Raw genomic sequence first — 21,536 nt, 5'->3', positions numbered from 1 at the left:
AAAATTGTCTTGAAACTTTTCTCCAAGTAACGTCAGAGCAAGAGAAATGGTCTTTTAATTTCAAAATGATTCTTTTTTATTTCGATTAGTCTACATTCCATCGATACGAGGCAACAGGTAGGAATCGTATGAAGTTCTCATTTAACTTGCAGAGGTTTAGAGTAGCGTTACATTTCTATCTCTCTGCAGTATTTCGATTTTGCCACTTTTTGTAAAAATTGATCTGACAGATAGACACAATTTTACATTATATAACTCTTCCTTTCACGAAGGATGAAAATTATTTCTTTCAATAACGCGCTACCAAATTTTCACGTTTTACTCGTAACATTACTTTATACATATACGTTTTTCTGTTTTCCGATAAGGGCATAATTCACAAACACGACCCTGTCCTAGATTCTATTTTGTCGTTAAATTATTTCCACGATGGTTTTCTTGATAAATGTCTTTACTCATTCCGAATTTGTGTTCTCGAAATGTCATTTTGAGACGTAGAAATACAATTTCTGGTTGAATAATACATATATTTCATGTCACATGCACCATCGATGATCGTCGCGACGCTAGTCGCTAGATTCAAACTCTCATTAGGCAAATATTACTGTTCGATCAATTCGATATGTTACTCCGCAGTAGCGTTACAAATTAGCGTTAAAAATTTACATAGTTCTTCATAGTAATATGGATATTTGTATTTTTGTAATATGTATGTATGTACTTTTTGGTTCTTTAAATACTTTTTTAAGAAAAAACTCGATTAGCTCGTATTCTTTCGTATAATTTGTAAACTGCAAGACTGGAATTTTAAGTTTCTGCAATGCTGCGATTAAGGTAGTAATTTCTTTCTCATAGCTTCTTGCATGACTTCGTAACGCGGAAGCAACGTTATTTGTATTTTCATAAATCAAGGTAAATTGACCCTACGACCTTATTGCGCAAATGTGTCTTAGCTATTACCATGCTGCAAAGTAGATAATTCGTAAATTATGAAAGTAGAATTAAGTATCATTAAAAGTTAGAGGTATCGGGTTGTTGCTTATATTACGGAGTAGCGTTTTTACCAGACATTACGAAATTGTAAGGATATATTATCCGACCCTTTCTAATATCAAAGCTTTCTTCCCAATTGCTGAATTTCAGACAAATAAAAGACAGAATAGAAATTAGTTCTTAAATTATATCGGACAAATTGACATTTCTCGAAGATAGAATGTTTTGATATTGACTGCATTCAAATATCGAAAAATTCATTTTCACACGTTCGTTTACGCGTGCATAAAACAAATAACGCGAGATATTAAATATCTAAATATATATCGAATAGTTATATCACTAACTTCTATTAATATTCACTCGACATAACGTCGTTTCTTTTATATTCCTTTCATTATTCACAGCGTACGAGTTTCGTGATGTGGTTAGGTATAAAGTTTATATCACGGGTTACTGCGTCTGGAGAACGCTAGGATTAAGTTATAAATAACGAAGTCGAGGAAAATCTTGGGATTCTTCGGCATGGCGGCAACGATAGAGAAGATGGCTTCTCTCGTAAAGAGTAAAACCCACGATTCTACCTACATTTTTAAATTTTGATCAGGATTGAGTCAGCACTATCTAAGAAGGTATTTAATCCCTTACGTGACCAGCCTGTAACTGTTACAGGGAAGATGACAAAATAACTGGAAGAGAAAATTCCGAGGTCAAATTTCTTGCTTCTTTTATACATGTATTTTGTAAATTCTTTAATAATTTTGTAAACTGATGTACAAAATAGACTTTTATCGGAATCTACGAGATTAATAAATAACCGGAATTCATACCACTATAGTCTACATTCAGACAAGTGGATTCAATCGGCAGAAGTTCATTTAATCGGACATTAGCTAAAATTTCATTTCAACAAATGGAGTTCCATTGTGCACGCAGATATCGGTATGTCGTATCTCATCAAAAATATGTTAATGCAGTAGAGCCGTTTATCGAAACATCGATTAACGAAACGACAGATTATCGGAACATTAATCGATACAAAATTTGAAGACGACTCTCTGTAAGAAAAATGGGGAAAGAAGAATAGAATTTATCGCATTTTTGTTCAAGATTTCTTGTCTTTCTTTAAGCATACACGATTAGTTCGGACAATCAAGATTCCACCGTGTACTTTCCTAATCGAAAATATCAAACGAGTACTAGGAATTTCCAAAGGTTTTCACAATGCTCTAATAATTTTTCCAGTTCGTCCCGTTTTCGTCAAGCGTTCTAATACTCGTACGAAGACCAGTTTTAAAGGAAGAAAGATACGCACGATGCGATATCGCTACGATTACAGATACATAAGCAAAGGTGACCGCACTATGGGCAAAAAGGGAGGTCGTCGGAGCCACGGACGCCACTGCTGACGGCGAAGGAAAGGGATGGCTGGTGGTGGAAGTGGCAAGCGTCGGTATAGGAAGGGGTAGGGCTGAACGCATCCCTGCCAGACCGGCCACCTGCCTACCAACCCTGTCTGCTCCACGACGCTTCCCAGTATTCGAGCGATCGCTAGAACTCGCGCACGCAATTCCTTCGGCCGGGGATGTGCGTAGATCGCGCCATCGCATCGACACACATCGTACTACGGAACTACGTGCGACCTAACGTAGTGGCAACGTGCTCGAGGTGACGTGCCGTGTCTCTGTAACCGTGTCCGTGTCCGTTTTCGTGCTCTTTGCCCCCGTGTTCGGTACACGCCACCCCCAAAATTTCCACCCAACTACGATACAGGACCGCGAGAAGTCACTGTCGCCGTCGTACGTCGCCTGTTCGTAACGCCACCGCTTACCCGAGCTATGGATCCGCCGGAAGTCACTGTGCTGGTATCCTACGAGTGCCCCTAAAGGACACGATCCTTGTGCAATCGCGACGGATGTCGGAGATGCCACGAATTCTCAACTTCCTCGTCAGCAGGCCTTTTAACTTCGTATCGCAGGTTTCCACTGAAATCTTTCAGCTTCGATTTCGGTTTATGCGACACGATGCGACGTTTCCCATTTCTTTTTGCTATTTAATCACGCCGTCTTATTTGGAAGAGATGCCGGATGAAAGTTTGGATGATTCGAGGGGAGACTCGAAATCGCCAAGTACGTAGAAGGTCAAAGATATAGGTTGTATCGTACTTGAAAATTACAATTCGAGGTGCATGTTGGGTATTTCGAGGATGATTAATGACCTTGTCGAAGTAGACTCCATATAAACGGTATTTGTGGTCGTTTACATGAGAAAGCACGTTAACGTTTACCGGCTTTAATAGGTCAAACGAGGTGCCGTGCACTCTTTGCGCTTGACTTTCGCAGGCAACGATGCTCGTTTCGATTCCCCGTCAGCGTTTCTCTTCTTAAAGATATTACCAACGATGCGAAAATTTGCAACTTTCGTCGAGTCGATCGTTGCACGTTAAACAATTGCAATCGCTCGTTGTATGAGAAGAGTCGTTAGAGGCATTGCAGAAGATACGAAGATTTTCAACTTTCATCAAGTCGATCGTTACACGATGAGGAGTTTTTGTCGTTCATTGTATCGGAAGACTCGTTAAGGACGTTATAGATAGTACGAAAATTTGCCACTCTCGTCAAATCGATTATAGTAAGATAAGAAATTTTGGTCGTTCGTTATACCGGAAGACTTATCGAAGATACCGAAAGCTCTGCGAAAATCCGCAATTTTCTTCGGATCTGTTATTAAACGATTTCACAGAGATCTCGATCGGATAGAAAGAAAATCACTTTATTGGAATTACGTGTTTTGCCGCGTCTCGATCGACTTAGAAAGTATTTTTTAACCTAATCAAACTTTCGATGCAAGCATCAACCAACAAGAAACTAGTAATCAAAGCTTGCAGGATAAAGGGAGAAACACGTGCTAATCGCATTAACGAACTTCGCTAATACAGAAGTGACTGTTTACACGTACCTCGACGTTCAACCCCTGATCCTATTAAGCCGAGAAATAAAATCGTTTTCTCGTGATTTTGTCGTCTCTTCGACTGCGGTTAACGAAACCAACGAACCAAGTACTATTTGTTCGAACGATGCGATACGGTGCGAATAAGACTGGTAACGAGTGAACGTGGATAATTACCGTATTATCGAATGAATTTTTATCGTAGATTTCACAGTGATAATTCAGAGTGATAGCCTCCCTCGATCTTTGCTTCTTGACATCCGCCCCCTTCTCCTCTCCCAGTTTCGACAACATACTTGACACAAACACGGGCCACCGGTGTTTCACAGCGAACGCTGCCTGACATGGCTACGTGTTTCGACCAATCTTCGTTTCGCGCTTCACAAAGGAACGAGGTCATTAGGTACGCGAGAAACCAGGAAGGGTCGAGGGAAGTTGGTCACGCGAGAATAAGCTGCCGCAGCACTTTTGTCGGGGCCTTTCTTTTATTTCGGAAGGATGTCACCACGGTCAACCCTTCGTAGTTGGATATTTCTATCGAGTCGACGCTCTCCGAACTGTACGATCGATCGAGATCGCTCGCCAATTTCTTTCAATGGGTAGCTGTTATGCGAACGATCGAGTGGAACGTTTATATTGGAGTCAACGGTTTCGAAGCCATAGGAGAATGGACGTTTTAATGCGATTGAAACGGTTGACAATCCGATCTATCGCTTCTGGTCACTCGTAAACCGATTGCAACGGTACTAATTCTGGTAAATCGTCACCTACGATGGAGGCAGAAATCGAATTCGGGGAGCGAATTCTACAGAACTGCACTCGCCAAATTAAATACGAACTCGTCAACTTGTTAAAGAGTACAATTTTTTTGATAACTGTTGTTAGATAATGTGCACCGACGGTGAATCGTCGATCGATTAAACCAAAGGTAGAAGTTGGTCGAAGTAAGAGAAAGGGAAAGCGCTTATTAAGGGATCGTCCGGCATATTTTTTATTCGTGCTTAAAAAGATCCTTAAACAGAGATCGAGTTCGAGGTAATAGATCGAGCTGCTGTTCAAATTCCTACGACGAAACGAAATACACCGCGTCAAAATACAGAGGGAAGCGTAAACTAAAAGATAAGAATAATTTTGATCCCGACGTAACGACCTTCTTTTTTAATTAAACGAGTCGCTTATCTCATTCCCACGCGATGGTTGAAATTTTAATGTACAAGATAGAAGAATACGAAAAGAAAGTTTTTCACAGTTGCTCGCTTCCAATTGAGGCAATTAGGTTTCTCGAAAACGAACGGTCACGAAAAATGAAGTTAACCCGATGAAACAACGGTTATTCCGCCAAAAAGGAAACGAAAAATTATCTTTATATTTATGGAAGACTTACTCGGACGTCATTCGTGTTAATGGGAAGCTACTCTAGCGAATGCTACTTGGGCGAAGAAAAAGAAGAAGAAGAAGAAGAAAATAAGAAGCAGAAGGAAATACGAATAAAGACCGTATTATTAATGGTCTAATGACTTCTCCGGTGAACCCCATTGATCGTGGATCATTACGGAATTACAAGGCACGAAACGTGCAAGATTCGTGTTTTCTTTCTTCCGAGAGCTATCAGATGTGACGTTAAATCGACAAGTATAATTTGCGTGGGAAATTGCGAAACGTCCTCGTTTGGTCGACGCGTTTCCTTAGATACGAAGGATGAAAGCGAAGCTGCGGAATAGAGAAAGATAATCAGCTTCATGTTGTCCCGATTTATACGAGAGCTTTCAGTGGATAGTGTCGTGGAAGAAAGAGGAAAGAAGAAGGCGGGGTCGAACTCTAGCGTGTCGGTTTTGTGACCGTTTGCTCAGCGGGCTTTGGAAAAGTCCCGCGACGGTTCCTATTACAAAGTGGTCACCATCGAGGGTGGTGAACGTAATGTGACAACTGTAGGTGAAGAGATGACGGTGACTCCGTCGACTTCCGATGTCGCTGACAAGGCAGTCTCGACGGACGATGGTGGCAGTGGAATGGAGGTGGCACGTCTCGAAGCCGTCCTCGCTGCTCTGGTGGAAACGAAGGTGGAGGCGATTAAAGCTTCCTCGGCTTTGAGCAAGCGTTCCGGTAGCGCACCGGCTAGTCCTCGTCGGCTTAGACTGACTTCAACATCGACTGCCTCCTCTTCGCTGAATCACCAACATCGAAGAAAGGGTCATCATCATCATCATCATCATCACCATCACCATCATCACCACCATCATCATCGTAAGAGGCACGATTCCGCTCCGTGCAACGACTTCATTGGAGACGCTACGGAACATCACGAACATAATGTCCATCACGGTAAGTATCGTTAATTTCGTACAATATCTTCCTATCCTTTTAAGCTTCAATATTTTTTAAAAACGTGTATGTACCTAGGTACACTAATATACATAGATAACAGTATATATAATAGTCTGGAGTATACACGATTTAAAATATTTAGTTGTAGCTGAAGCCATTTTTCGCGTTATTTTACATTCGCGTTATTCTTCTTGGTACTCTACCGGTTGGATAAGCGATTCTGTAGTAACTCCGTAGGGGATTACCTAAAAGCTGGCACCATCTTCGCAGCTTCGAAGAAATCTAAATTTTCTCCTCGTTAGATGATAGGACAAACCCTTAAAAATAAGACGAAAGAGGTCGTGTTAGCTGGATCGTAGTATTAACCAAGTTATACTATTTAAAGCAAAAGTTTTCACAGCTTTAATGTTCCGATGATAGTGTTTGACTTTCACTTCGTTCGAGTCCTCTTTATCCCTTTCGAACAACGCGATACCCATAAAAGACGCGTTTATTCGAAGGCTAAATTGTCTTTTAAGCTCTTCCCAGAGAATGCTACGTGATTTCTGAAACTTCCTGAATGCGTAACGTTTAACATACCTGAAGCGTCTGCGCGAAATATATTCTTACGGATAGCTATAATTCTTTCAAAATTTACGTTGATTTTTCAATATATGGCATACGAAAATTGAACTATATCGCAGAGAAAAAAGCTAAATTCATGAAAGTAGCATCAATTTCGATGCTGTCAAGATGGCCTAACCCCTCGACGAGGGTACCCTGTTTCTTTATGAGATTTCGGAGCATGAAAAAGTGCGAAAGCGAATGAGACGGAGGTCTAATGACCCGGGATCAACCCACACTCGACCGATCATAAATCTAAAAAGTTATTAAGGGCATCCGACGAATCAGCTTCCGATAGAAATTAAAACATTCGTAGTTTCCATCAGATTTTCATGAAATTATTATCGATCGATTAGGGGGACTCTTTCGACGAAAATGTTTTCAAACACGAATTCGTGCGAGATATATTCAGTCACGAGTATAAAGTCCAATCATTCTCGATCTTTACAAGTGAAAATCTCTACACAATGACGAACCTTTCTTATTAATTTTTCATTATAATAATTATTCCTGTACGATGTATCCTTATGTGTATAATTCATGATAAACATAGTAAGATCGTGTTTAGGCTTCTCGATATTTTGTATCCGAATACATGTTCTTTGCACCTTTAATGCCTTTGTGTCTAAGATTAACGCCGTGTTATTGTAAAAATAAATCTTACTCTATGTAGAGTGCGTCGATGCAATTTATATTTTGACGTAGGGTTAGCTTACGTCAAAGAATGGTTCGTATAAGATTACGGCGTGAATCGATAAATACATACGTTACGCTGTAATGAAAGTGTTCGTTCATAAAATTTACCAGAACGTTTCGTTCGAACCCACCGTTTTAACTTTGTGAATCGTATCTTAAAAATCTGCATTTATTTTGTGTATATCAAAGTGTCAGAGATGATAAAACATGACGTATATGTATCGTTGCAGGTAAAACGAGGCGAAGAGCATCGGAAAGTCCACGACGTCCGAGGAAAAAGCGCAAACACTCGAAAAGCCCGAATATTCTTCACGGCGTAGTACAGGAAGTCCAAACGGGTCTTGATTCGCGTTTAGAACTTTTTGGAATGGACGGTGATCAGGATCTTGCATTGATAAACTTCGAGAGAACTCGAGAAACTCTCAGCGATTCCTGCGAATACTCGCAGTTGCACCGAAGTGCCTCCTACTTTCCCCAAAGTACAGCTCAATTGTAAGTGTAGTCAATGATATAACGTTAAACACCTAAATTTCGAACAGATTATGTTCAACCCGCTAATAAAAGAATATGAGTTAACTCGTTACACGGAATAAAAAGTAATCGATTTTGAAAATTATATCGATCGCGCGTCTACTTAACTCTGCCACGTGCTCTGGGTCATTTTACATTTTTTTTGGTTTAATCGTATCTGTCGCAAACTTCTCGCGCAGTTTCGCGTTACGGGTTCCTTATTTCTGTCTACGGGTACGAGTATCATCTCCTTGAAGATTGCAATTTCGTGCGCTGACGAAGGGACATTCGTAGGCGTGTTCGGGAAGAAAGGAACTCGATTTTCCTGTAAGTGCAATATACTGCGAAACTGGGTCATCTCGGTGCGTAGTTGCACGTCGTTGCTCTATTCGTTAGATGTTCATCCAATACGGTTTCATACTAGAATCGCTTGGCGAACAAAGCGTATTCGACCGTGTAATGAAACTCGGATTGACGGTGACATTTGTTAGGGAAAAAGATCAAGGAGAAACGTCATTGTGCCTCTATACACGCGGAGCTTTTTTTTTCATCGGTCTGTCTCGATAAGTGTTTTCAGACTGTTCGCAAGACAAGTAATACGTAAAGTTACATATTTATAGCAACGTAATATCTGAAAATATCGATTTAAAAGTCTCTGTTGCTTAAATATTTTTTTTAGCCAATATTTTTCTCAGTGAATATTTTAAGCTTCTAAAGTTTCGATTCCTGTTTTATTTAGCACCCTGTGTGTATCTTGTTCGCTTATATCTTTTGCATCCTTTCAAAGTAATTGCTCGAGGAAACTACATACGTAATATATATGTATACGTATAATACGGGGTTGGAGTATCGGAACGGTCTGACCTATCGTTGGGTCACACTACTTACAAGCAGATTTAAAACTTATACGGAAATTACGCGTTCTTACGAGTCCAAGCGATACAGGTATTCCGCGTTGTTTCCACGTGTATAGTTGGCATGAGATCGACGAGATTTCCTTTGTTCGACGTAATGATGTGGTTCCCTCAAGCTGCTGTACACTGAAGCACTTCCATCCATATTTTTATCATGATTCTTCCAATTACGACTTTGCTCTTCCAAGACTTCTTGATTTTCCTTACGATTTAATTCCTATTTTCTGTAGGCATTACTATTTACGTTGATTCGAATTAAACGAATGACAGCGAATTTTACTCGTTCGATAAACAGACAAGTGATTTGTACACATTTATTGTAATCTTAGAATACAAACGTTTCATACGTTTAACAAGTAACATGTTCACATTCGAAAAATATAAGGCTTTCTATAACACGTATGTGCGATTGCTAGACATACACATTTTTCTTTATTCAATCTCAATTTAGAAAGTAATGCTTGAAAAATGCGGCATGACCTATATTGCGAATGCGTCAGCTGGATGTTTTATCAAGCATCTTTGTCTGACACATTTCTGGATCGAGCTACTTGTACGAAAGTCGAGACATCTTTAATTATGGATTAATCCGTTAAAGTTTAAAACGATATTGCCACAAATTTTACACGTTCATCGATTTCTGAATCTCTCAACGCGGAAAAAACGCTTGGTAGACTATTTAGTTCATTTCGCAAAAAGAATTAAATTCGATTAATTTAGAAAAATCATCAATTTATCTTCTATCTAATGTATTCTTTAGAAATGTATAATTCTCCAAACAGTCGTAAAGTTACACAGTTTTCTTATATGTATTTTATATTATACTCTTCGTTTGTATGTTTTTATTCTGACGTGGTGTAAAAGAAAAGTTGCGAAATGCATCGTATAAGGTTGATAATCGCATAATCGCGGAATAAAATGTAGCGTGGTTACAAGATTTCCTCTTTACATGTACTCCATTACATTTAACACCACTGCCTATTAAAAGAATTACGCCTTACAAGTATTTCCACATCATACCTCGTGCAAAGAGTATACACGTAAGTCATACAGAAGTATAGAAGAAAATACATACCTTACACAAATTTTACGCCATACGAAAGCATCTAAAAATGTAAAAACATGGAAACAGTGTTTTAACGAAGTAAATGAGTATAGGATATTTCATCTCGTAGTAAAAAGGTTTCCTCGAATATTTTAATGTACGTTTACAAGCAAGTAGAATTTTGTACCTTCTCTCATTCTCCTAGTATGTCGTTGTAAACATGGATTCTAAAGCTAAATTGCGATATTCAGCAATTAACGAAACTTTCTCATCTGTATCTGTCAAACGCATCTGTTTCGGGAAATATTAAATATTCGTTTTTGTTTCGTGATTCCGAAATCTTCTATGTACATTAGGATATTGTTACTTGTCTTCTAAAATCGTATCGTGGACGATCAATCAAAATGGTAAACCCAGCGCGGGAGAACTATCCGACGTCATTACAGTTTCGCATCGGTAACGCAGTGTGTAATTTGATGGGTTTATATTCCTAACGATGCATACGAATGAGCGTGTAATTGTATGCAGTTCTTCGTTAGAAACGATTGGCTAAACGTTTATGGTATTTGAACGTAACGCTATGCTGGTCCTTACAATTTTACATCGAACGATTTTTTAAAGGAATTCGCTCTGTAGTAAATGAAATCTAAGCTTTCAATTACAAAGTTAAGCCTTAAATGTCATTAGATCATAAGTAGACGTACTTTAAAGTACCAAACATATATCCGGAGGATGCACGTAGCGAAAAGTAACAATTCGTCTTATTCTATTCTTGCAGAAAGATCCACTACGACGACGACGATTATGTGGCGTTGAATATAGCGGACGAGCTGGAAGAAGAGGAGATCTTGAGCGGTACCGAAAAGATCGAGGCACCTCGGGCGAAATATCATCGGCCCCGCAGAAAGAGGAAACGGAAACGACGTAAAGTTATCAATACGGGTCCTCAAGAAGAACTCGTTGACCCCGAAGAACTTCCACCACGCGCTCGTTGGACGATCGTTGCGACAGCCTGCCTCCTTCTTACAATGTCTTTACTCTTAGTGGGAGTTACGCTCAGAATGGCACCAATCATCGACGATATGGGTATGTCGTTAGTTTAACTATTTAAAAAATTATGCACAAGAATTTATATTCGATGAAATCATCATACAGGAGAAAATACAATTGCATCGTTGGAAATATTAAAATCGCATTATGATTAATGTAAAGTCGTTATATATCTTAGAATCAATACCGTTTAACTGGTGGATTGAAAATCATTCTGTAAAAACGATTAATAGTTACACGTTAATCTTAATCTTGCATTAAAATGCAACGTGTCATAATACGTTATACGAGAGACATTTCGACGTTTAATGTCGATTCGTAATATAATATCAGAAGGAGATTTAGAATTTAGGTATTCAGGACACGCCTCCGGAGAAGGTTCTTTGAATTAACGATAAAATATGCAAGCAATCCCAAGAGAGGTAACCTCTAGTTAGAATCATAGCGTGTTAATGTTTCATCGTATCAATAACTTTCCTTGTCTTCCCAAGCAACGGATACAACCCTATTTGTTTGCTGTCTGATTATATTCGAAGCTAGAAAGAAAATCTCATCGAAAATACAATTATTATTATAGTATTGTTAGAATATAGGCCAAAGGAAACAATCAGCTACATACCGACGAAATATCTTTTTTCACCTCGAAGTACGTTATTATTTTTCAGTAATAATTATCGATGATAAAATATCGATAATCCAAGTACAAGTTCACTCCTTATTTTTCAAGCATTCGTTCCCATTGATATTTTTCTGTATACTTACGAGCAAACACGTCAGATTCAGCAAATAGAGTAGCTTACCAAATTCTTATCGAAGAAGGATTCGACGTTCTTTTAAACGTCATTCGGAAATTGTGCGTGTTCTAGTCGCATACTGTCAAAAAGAAAAGAAACGAAGATCGGCTGATTTTAAAGCAACTACACGATACTACAAACAACCTAGTTTGTCTTGCGAAAACGGCTGCCGCAACCTTTGACCAATTAACCAGCGGAATTGTGTAGCAGTGGATAGTACTCCTGGAACAATATTCAGCGCGAAAAAGCACTTTTACCACGAATTCGCGTACACAGGAAAATACGCGCACATACAGAAAATTACACGTACATACATCGGACAGAATGCAGTGTGAAAACTCGAGGGCGCTCCGCGCCTCTAAATTAAAGGCGCACGTCTGCGAATTCTCCAGTCAGTCGTCGGATTTCCGTGGAGGAACCACCACGAGGATTTCATTTTCGCGATTTAACGTTCAACGTTCTCGGCCTCTCGTTCCGTTCACGGTAATCACCGAAGTTTCGAAGCGCCGATACCCGCTACATCCATGTTGGAGCACCAGTTGACTAGTGTTTCCTTTCAAGTAATGCGAGTACCTTCTTTCGAACAAACAGCTTCGCTTATGTCGATGTTCTATTTTCGATCGACGAAAGTTTCCTATGGTCACGTGTAGTTTATCGAAGGTTTTACATTTGCAATAGTCAGTACGTCGGATCTGTTAAAAATGTAAAAAATTAGTCGCTTATTATAGGCACCTTGTATAGTTTGACGCGTTAAAGTGATATTTAAATTAGAATATTCATCGGTTGTGAATCGATAGAGAATTGATAAAGTCCAGAGGTACGTAATTAACGATCGAAGTTGGAGAGGCGTGGAAGCTACTACGTAAAAATTTCTTTTTGTTTGCATTTGCTTTGTTCGATGTACAGGCGTTGAGAATGTGTTTGAGATGCTCGAGTCGTTGCAGATATCGATCATTTTTTTTTTTAATATTATTTCGTTTCTTCTTTCGAAGATAATTTAACAAAAATTTATTTATTCGTTAAACACTGGTATATCTTTTTCATTCTTTGTTTCATCGTTAATTTGCATCTTCAGAAGCAAAGGAGATAATTGTAGGTGTTCGAAGTAAGTGTTACTCATTGGTAGTCGCTTGTACGATTATATACATTATACAGATGTATATAGACAATCGTTTAAGTTGGCATTTAGAAAAATAAGAAATGGAGAAAGGATCGATATAGAGATTTTGTCTCAACTTTTACGCTTTCATTTATTTCTTTTGTTCTTCTACGCGGATAAAGTTGGCTATTTAGTTCTGTAAATATAATAATCAGAAATCTCCTAAGGATAAAAGAAAAGTTGAAAGAAGACTCTGGGAAAAATATACAGAATGCTTACATATTTAGTTATTTATATGTATTTTATATGTTTAGTTATTTAAGTGTAAAACTTGAACTGCAACTTATACGTCGTTTAATATTACGATAAATTATCAAACGCGAATGATGATAGAGATAGCTTTCAAAAAATAAATTTTAAAGGAAAACATATAATTCTCATCGGGTTTAAATATTTCCTTGATTTAAAATATTTGAAAATACTTTGAATATTTTTCAATTACATAGGAAACTGCTAACCGATCTCACAGCGATAAAATCTCGAGGTATAATTTGAAAAAAGAAGAAATAGAAAGGTCTGTGCCAAGTATGATACGAAAACAACTATAAAATACGGTTTGCTTACTTTTCAGATCGATCGCGAGGCACAGGTTGCACCTGCGAAAGCATTCGCATAACGTTTCTCGCACACGATTCGACACTTTTCCGCGATATGTTTACACGATTATGCACTCTTCTAGAATCAGGTCAAGCCTGTAGATGTCTGACTTCTGCATCGTTCGATTTTGATGTACGTCATTAAAAGAGCGTATATAACTGGGATTACCATTGCCGAGCTTTCCACGGATGCCTCTGTTTTCCCCAAGTCCAATAGGATCGCGTATACCGAGCTTCTTCTTCAATTTCTCAAATGTTCGACATCACCTCCGTCGACGCATACCGCACGCCAGAAATGTATATCGTGCCATTCGTGCGGCGAATTTACTGCTTCGACGAAAGCGTACCGATGTTCCCAGTGCAATCTTAAGAATAGTCCATTCGAAGGCTGACGGCTTTATACTCTCTGTCGTTTTTCTTCTCTAACAGGCGATCAAGTATTTTTCCACGTTGCCATTGCATCTAATTATCGTTATATAAATTTTTCTATAATTTTATTTTCTTCTTTTAACTTTTCCTTTAACGAACGATCTTATTGTCCCCACTGTATTTTGTTCTTTTCATATAATATACAAGTACAAACTTTCATATAACATTATTTATTCAGAAACGATGCATTTAACTCGTGCAATGTTCATAATTCAACTACTTATAGTTTAAATCTAGAAGATTACCAAGGGATTTAAATACGCAATCTCGCCTGATCTGCTCAAGTAAAAGGATCGTAAAAGTCAGTCTAGTCAGGGCTAACTTTGGCCGGCAGGACCTTTTGAAGGTTTACTACATGCTGACAGACTATAGGAAAAGAATAGTATCAAATCGCTACTAGAAAATGAGAAGGAAACTATTATTCTTATCAAGACCGACATAACTGATGCGAATTAAAATTATTCGAAACTATTAAAATTATTAAAGTTCTCTGGAGACATTTCACGCGTATTGCACGATCCATTATCGATCACGCGACACGAAGAAAGAAATTTTTCAATCTTATCTTTTAAAGGAGATAGATCGTGCCTTGAAAATCGTATTCGACTTTTCTATTTGGTTGTAGAAAATATATTTAAGCGCTTCTCGGTATTAACAACGAAGTCGTTGCATTTCCGGTTGTATTTCATGCGGTTATATCACCTGTTACGCTTGTCGCTCGGTTGTCCCCGTTTCTCCAACATTGTTGACATTATTATGCGAATGTCCTTACAACAGCGAGAGCTGCTATACGCTAATATTGGTAACGAGTACACGAGTACTATCGATTATCAATATCTGACGCTCTACAATAAGAGGAATCACAGAGCAATATGCTAACTGGGAAGAGATTTCGGATTCTTCCTAGCGATGCGATCCGCGTTCCTCTCGACAGAAATTTTCCTGGCAAACATCTACGGGCGTTCCGTCTGTGATAAATGTCACCAAGTCGCCTATCAACTTCCATTCGATAGTAAGTGGAATCGCCAAATTTTCAAAGTAAATTACGGTTCTACTTTTTATTGAATTCATTTTGCCCTTTAGAAACCAACCTGGTTAAATTTAACAGCTTTCAAAAAAGATTAGAGGCAGCGTTTCCACTGCGATGGTACCTTAAAGAAAGCGAAAGAGATCCGGTAATAACGTTAGTCCTATTCGTGATCGTATTTCTTTGATCGTGTAAGATATGATTTACGTAAAAGAAATTATCCGTCTTTTTTTTTTTTGTCAAAATTCCGAAGTTTCCATCTTTCGCTTTTGGAATCGGAGAACGACGAAAGAGAATGGGTTAGTACGTGAGAAAGTTCAAAACCGAGGGAACGAATCAATTAAAGCCAGTTTCCTCTGCTGGCCATCAATTTCCCAAGCGAAACGTGCGACTAATGTAGTAGGCTAGACAATCTACATTAAGGCAATTTAATTTTGTAATACGCCGTTATTGTTACTCGATCGATATCGTTAAATCAATTTTTAATTTATCTTAATAAAAGGACGTATATTTCTTAATTTATATTTACAACAAATAAAAACTGTATATAGATATATCGGTGCTCAAGAGGCGAGTTAATTATGGAACAGCATATTCTTAAAAATAGCGCATTAACTTTCCACCTTTCAAAGTTCTTCATTTAACACTATTTAAAATTTTTCATCTTCCTGTAAATAGCTCGGTATAAAAATTGTTGGAAAATTACGTACATGGTAATTTGCGAAATTTTAATTCCTTTTTAAAAATTCAAATACAAAATTATGAAAATTTATTAGGTAAAAAGCGGTAAATCTAAGATTCGGTGGTACATTTTTCTTTTATCAACTTTTCTTTTTGGCGAAGTAAAATACCGTTCCGCAGATATAAATAACGAGGGAAAATGTGTAACAAAAATTTGATTTCATAGCTTACGTGCCTTTTATGGGAACGAATTCGTATTTACATAGCATTTCGGTATTCGTAAGAAAATTCTACGCCAATTATGGAAATATTACTTATTAATAATTCTATACAAATTTAAATTAAGTTGTATTTAATTCAGGCAAACTATAACAAAGTAAAAAAATAAATGACAAAAAGGACAAAAATAATTTACCACGCGACCAGAAATTTGATTGTATCGTAGCGCAGTAAAATATGGTTACTGCAATCTTTCTAGATTTTCTTCCTCATCGCACGAATATTCAAATAATTCAAACTCTGACGGTAGGCGTGGATTTTCTAAATATTTGGCCGAGTATGTTTATCGACATGTCCGTGCTACCCATATACGTATGAGCGAGTTAACAGGCACAAGCACATAAACGCAACCGTATGCAACACAAGGGTTGAGGGGAGGAAAGAGACATGGAAAGCGGATAGGTGGCCTGCTAGATCCGCCGCTAAAAATACACGTCGCAATAAACTCAAGGGTGACGTCCACTATATAGATACGACGTATTTAGCTGTCCTTAGTTATACTTTCATTCTTCTTCTTTCGAGTTGCCGTTTAAAAGAAACTTTCTTTTTACGCCAAAGCTAAATCTCGTATCCGAGTCGCAAAAGTCTTCGTAAAGGTAAATCCGCAGGAATTCCTTCATAGGTTCTGTGTTATGTCGAAATCGCTTTAGATTATTTTATAAGGCGTATTATACGTTACTCGCAAGTAGAATAGCTTCCGAAGTATATACAAACAGTTAATCAACGTTTAAAGAAAAATTTTTAAACGTTTAATATATTAATATACACAAGATATATCGTTATACCTATAAGGTTTTAGTTAATCACGACAATACGCTATTCTGACATTTAACAAACGAATAATCGATTAGCTGCGTTATAAATGTCAATTAAATTCAGAACGTAATACACGAAGCTAGGCTAGGTAAATGGATAACTTCCCAAGTATTACATAGTTTGTTGACATAGCGTATCTGGACTCTGTAGTGCGTCAGTATAGGTATAGATCACGAGCAATTAATAACAGTAACTGGAATTGTTTTCTAAGTTCAAGATTTAAACGGGTAGAATATACGTGGAAAATATGACATTGTAGCATATTTTTCAACTACAGCTATTTTATACGTTTCGATATGTCGTATATCCAAAGGATGTATATATTTTATCGATCTTATATAGGATTTCATTCATTACAAATTGCGTATTAAAACGTGCTCTCTGATTGGATGTGCATATGTTACCGTAGTAAAAACGTAGTAGAAACTTTCAAAGGAACAATGTTAAAGCATCCCAGTGAACGACTCTAATGAAGCTCATTTAGAATTAATGGTTGGGAAAGTAGTTTGAGATGCTCCAGGTCAAACTTCGCCTCGTTTGTCCCACTGGAATGTTTACAGGTCCCAAAACTGTTCGCTGAAGATGCATAGAGTTTATTTAAACGCACCGCGTCATTGGAAAAATGTGAGTTTGAGTACAAGATTAGTATCGTATATGTATATTTTTTTACGATTTTTATTCGCAGACAAAATGCACGTGTTATCCTCTAAAATCTTTTAAATTATTTTCTTAAGGAAATTACTAGATCGTAAAATTAAAGATCATTCGATGAAATTTAAGATTCGTAATTTTCAGTAACATTGAAACGAGCAAACGTAACTCGAAGTCTATGAGAGAATGTCTCTGACAAATCTTAGTTCCACAAATTACGCGAGTTTGCATTTCATCATTGAAATAGTACAATGCCATTTCCACGTTCCTTCGACAATTTTGTACTAATGGCTAAATATGTAATCGTTAAAACGGAGAATTAATTAAAATGGAAAATGATAATTAGATGCTAAATCATCCGATGATCGTATGCTAAATTCTATATCGAAATTTTGATTAATATCTCAAACATACTTGTGAATTTTCGGAAAATGTGTTAACATTTTCGATTTCACAAATCCTCGCAGCTTTTTAATAAATTTATTATACCATTACTGTAACGAAGTAGCAATGCACGAAGTAGTCGAGTAGGATAACAGTCGACAAACAAGATACAGGTAATAGAACTTTTGTTTCGTCCACTTTTTCCCGCGTATCGAGCAACACGTTGGTAGCTTAACATCCACACCTCCAGCTTCGATATCGTCTTCAGTTTTTTCTAGAAAATTTGTGAATTTCTAAGTTCGATATGTTTAAAACGCACAAGTTCAGGATTCAATATAAAAATACGATCTATAATGATACGGCGAATAATGTGATTACGAACGAAAGTATGATCTGTTGAGCAATTGCGAAATTGTTGGAATTTATTGAATAAGTAAAATTATGTGAAATTGACGTTGACAGATACAACGAATAACATCGAGAAAGCAATTGTAACAGTATGTCGACTCGATTGATGAAATCTACGCAAGAAAACGAACGAAATCGTCGATTATCCGGCTCGTCTTCCGATCGAATAATCTCCTATGCGGACGATACGTCGATCGAGATCTCTCACGAACCACCCCCAGATTACTACCAGCGAACAGATAATTGCCACATGTTATATCCTTCGGAAGATCGTACTTCCTTTTATCCACGAAACTCCGATACAATCGGCTTCCAGCTGGACGAACATTCGGCCTTTTATTTGTCGAGCCCTGACGACGACCAGCGACCGAATGTTTCCTGCCGCTCAAAAACCGGTAACTTGAAACAGACCAGAAACAATTCTGAACTCGATCAACGTTCCAGTCGTCGTTCCAGCGTACAATCGAGTCGCTCGAGGACAAACAGCTGCAGCAGGCCAACACCGTTAGGTAGGAGACAATTGGGTCATCAGACTCTTCGATCGATGAGAAACGCACATAGTTCGTTATCGTTCGCGTCTAGTGACGTAACGAGACGATTTCGGCTTCGATTAATTTCATTGGCTGATTAATCGATAGGATTGCTTCATACCGGAAAGAATTTCGGCTAAAACCAAATTGTTTTATCATTGTCGCACGCCAATCCATTTTTCAATTTGCACGCCTATAAAAAATTGATCGGTGAACGATAAGCTGACAGAATCGGGTGTACTTTAAATACCGGATAGGCTATCTATTTCCTTTTCTTTAAATTTCACGAAATATTTCAATGAAACAAACTATATCGAGAAATTAAATTAAAAGTAGCAAACGAAAACGTAATGACACAAAAAATCCTCAGGCAATGGTAGAAGAGGTAGCTCAAGTAGAAGAACGAAACCACGAAGAGGGAGCAGCGCTCGTAGAAAGGATTCTGTCCGACCCCTAAAAACGGAAGCGAAGGATACGCAGAAAGTCCTAGAAGATGCTGAAACTTTAGAGCAGACGAGGCGCCATCGAAGAATCGCTATGATCATCCTGGGAACATTTATTTTCTTTTTGGCGGCTTCCGTTCTCGTGGTGGTGGTTACATTAACTCACAGCACATTCTTGAGTCCGGCTACGGGCTCCAAGGAACTTGCTGAGCATCGAGCTCAGACGTAAACTATCATTTTCAGATACTATCCACTAAAATAGTTTGAAAGGAATTGCACTTTTTCGAAGCTACTGCATACGTTCGATATTGCAACGATAACAAATTCATACAGATTTTCCTTTGACGCAACTATCGCGCTATCGATTAATACAATGAGCTATAACAGTATTGATTCTTTGATAATTCGCATACGAATAGGTCAATGCAAATAATGCCAATTACAAATCAGTTAACGATACACTTTCCTAATTGGTTTCAGTGCGCAGAGAGAACGAGGAACTGTTGAATTCTCTGAACAGAGTTTTCGTGACCGAAAACTCGACAATGCCTCTCTAAAGAAGACGTTCTAAGGCAAAAGAATGGCTTGTTTTGATGCGCCTTTCGAAGAAGTTTGGCAAGACGACAGAAGAAAAAGAGAGCGGAAGAAGCGGAAAAGTATCGCGAGGAAAAGCTTAACTTCCAAGTGCCAGGATCGGAGGTCGTTTCTCAAAAGCAGGCAAAGTTTTATTACGATTCCATTTTACCCGAAACATCTTAGATATAGCGGGAAACAGGTCGAATTTAATTTGTCAATGTCGACGCGGCACGAGGCCAATTTTTCGACTCGACCGATAAAATACGAATTTCGAACTATCCGTACAATCGGATAGAGTCCTATAATTTTAACCTCGTTGTTTCGAACGTACGTCCATCTCTCTTTTTCATTCAATTATATAATTTGGAGGACATTCTCGGAAAGAGTCAAGTATAGGTATAATCGCGTCGAGAATGAAAAAAGCGTATTAAAGAAAATGACGAAAATCTGAAAAAAAATTTACTCGCGATCATCGTACATACATACGTCGCCTTTGTTAGCTCGTTATTGTTATTGGCGCGGTAAATGGATGACCGTGTGAGCCTTGTTACGATGTATGAAACTGCGCTGTACGTTCTTTCAATGCACGAAAATTTTATTCGAAATAACAAATGTAATCCGACTCGTTTTGCGGAATAGATTTCGTATACCGACAACGAAAAGAGATGTTTAAAAGACGTTCGTGAAACTCGATTTAAATTCCTTGTTGGAAAAAGAAATCAAAATATCGGCATTTCTAGCGTTGTTCTATGGATACGTGTAAATGACAGTTTGTTACAGATTTCCCTTTACGTTTATTCTTATTTCGTTTCAAGGTATTACATTAGTGAACGAAGTTAGATAATATTATTTTCTTTTTTTTTAGTTGTATAACACTAGATTAAAATCTATTTCAATCGTGATTTACTAGCTTTAAGTGTTATATAGTAATTCACATGAAATGATTAATGATTAAGGAATAAAATTATGGATTTATCTATCCCTTTTTTTAAATCGTTAGTCTTTCGATCGTGCAAATTTATTTTCGCGTAGGACTGCAATGTATTTTTAGAATTTTCATTGTAAAAGTCTTCCACTTTAGAGGAAATTAACGTGACAAATAGTTGTTAAGAAGAGAAACTGCTCGGTTCCTTTTTCCCAAGGAATGTACTCATGAATGACAGATCTTTCGAATTAAATATTTATTACGAAGCATTGATCGTTAGAAAAGTAGCCAGAGTAATCGTTGTTGTCAATTGTTTGTAAAATACAAGCTGTCGGATGTTTGGAGAAAGGGCGTTCATTAAAGAGTTGTATTATCTTAATATCGCTTTAAGGGGAATTTAAACGAGATTTAGTTAACAAGAATATTATCGCGATTAAAAAATTTCTCTGCTCGACAGCATTCTCGTATTCAAAACTTATTAATTTTAACGATCAGAGAATGGTCTTCTTTGCAAAACGGTTAAACGAATATAATTATTTGTTCTCCTACGCACTTATATATTTTACCGTACGTATATGCACACAGAGTTAATTTCTATAAAAAAATTCTATGAAATAATCGCGACAATTTTCTTGTTAATACATGCAATTCACCCTTGGATAATAGTATTATATCGTGGTAGATGTAATTATCGCACGCATAATTAAAATCGTGCAAAATAATACAAATATAATGTCCGAGATGACAAATTTA

The 21,536-nt window shown here is 37.7% G+C and overlaps 1 protein-coding gene across 1 annotated transcript; it reads left to right on the top strand.

The window, feature by feature from the left end:
• Positions 1 to 3,982: 3,982 nt before the first annotated feature.
• On the top strand, positions 3,983 to 21,536 carry LOC117230416 (lateral signaling target protein 2 homolog). The gene is made up of 4 exons (XM_033487846.1): positions 3,983 to 6,264; positions 7,797 to 8,058; positions 10,814 to 11,121; positions 19,763 to 21,536. The coding sequence occupies exons 1-4, from the start codon at positions 5,883 to 5,885 to the stop codon at positions 19,837 to 19,839; spliced, it is 1,029 nt and encodes a 342-aa protein (XP_033343737.1). The 5' UTR covers positions 3,983 to 5,882; the 3' UTR covers positions 19,840 to 21,536.

Source organism: Bombus vosnesenskii, unplaced genomic scaffold (assembly GCF_011952255.1).
Source record: "Bombus vosnesenskii isolate JDL3184/JDL3185 unplaced genomic scaffold, Bvos_JDL3184-5_v1.1 scf7180000013267, whole genome shotgun sequence".
Classification (NCBI taxonomy): Eukaryota; Metazoa; Arthropoda; class Insecta; order Hymenoptera; family Apidae; genus Bombus; species Bombus vosnesenskii.
The sequence above is the reverse complement of the archived record's forward strand: the minus strand, read 5'-3'. Positions and strand labels throughout refer to the sequence as shown.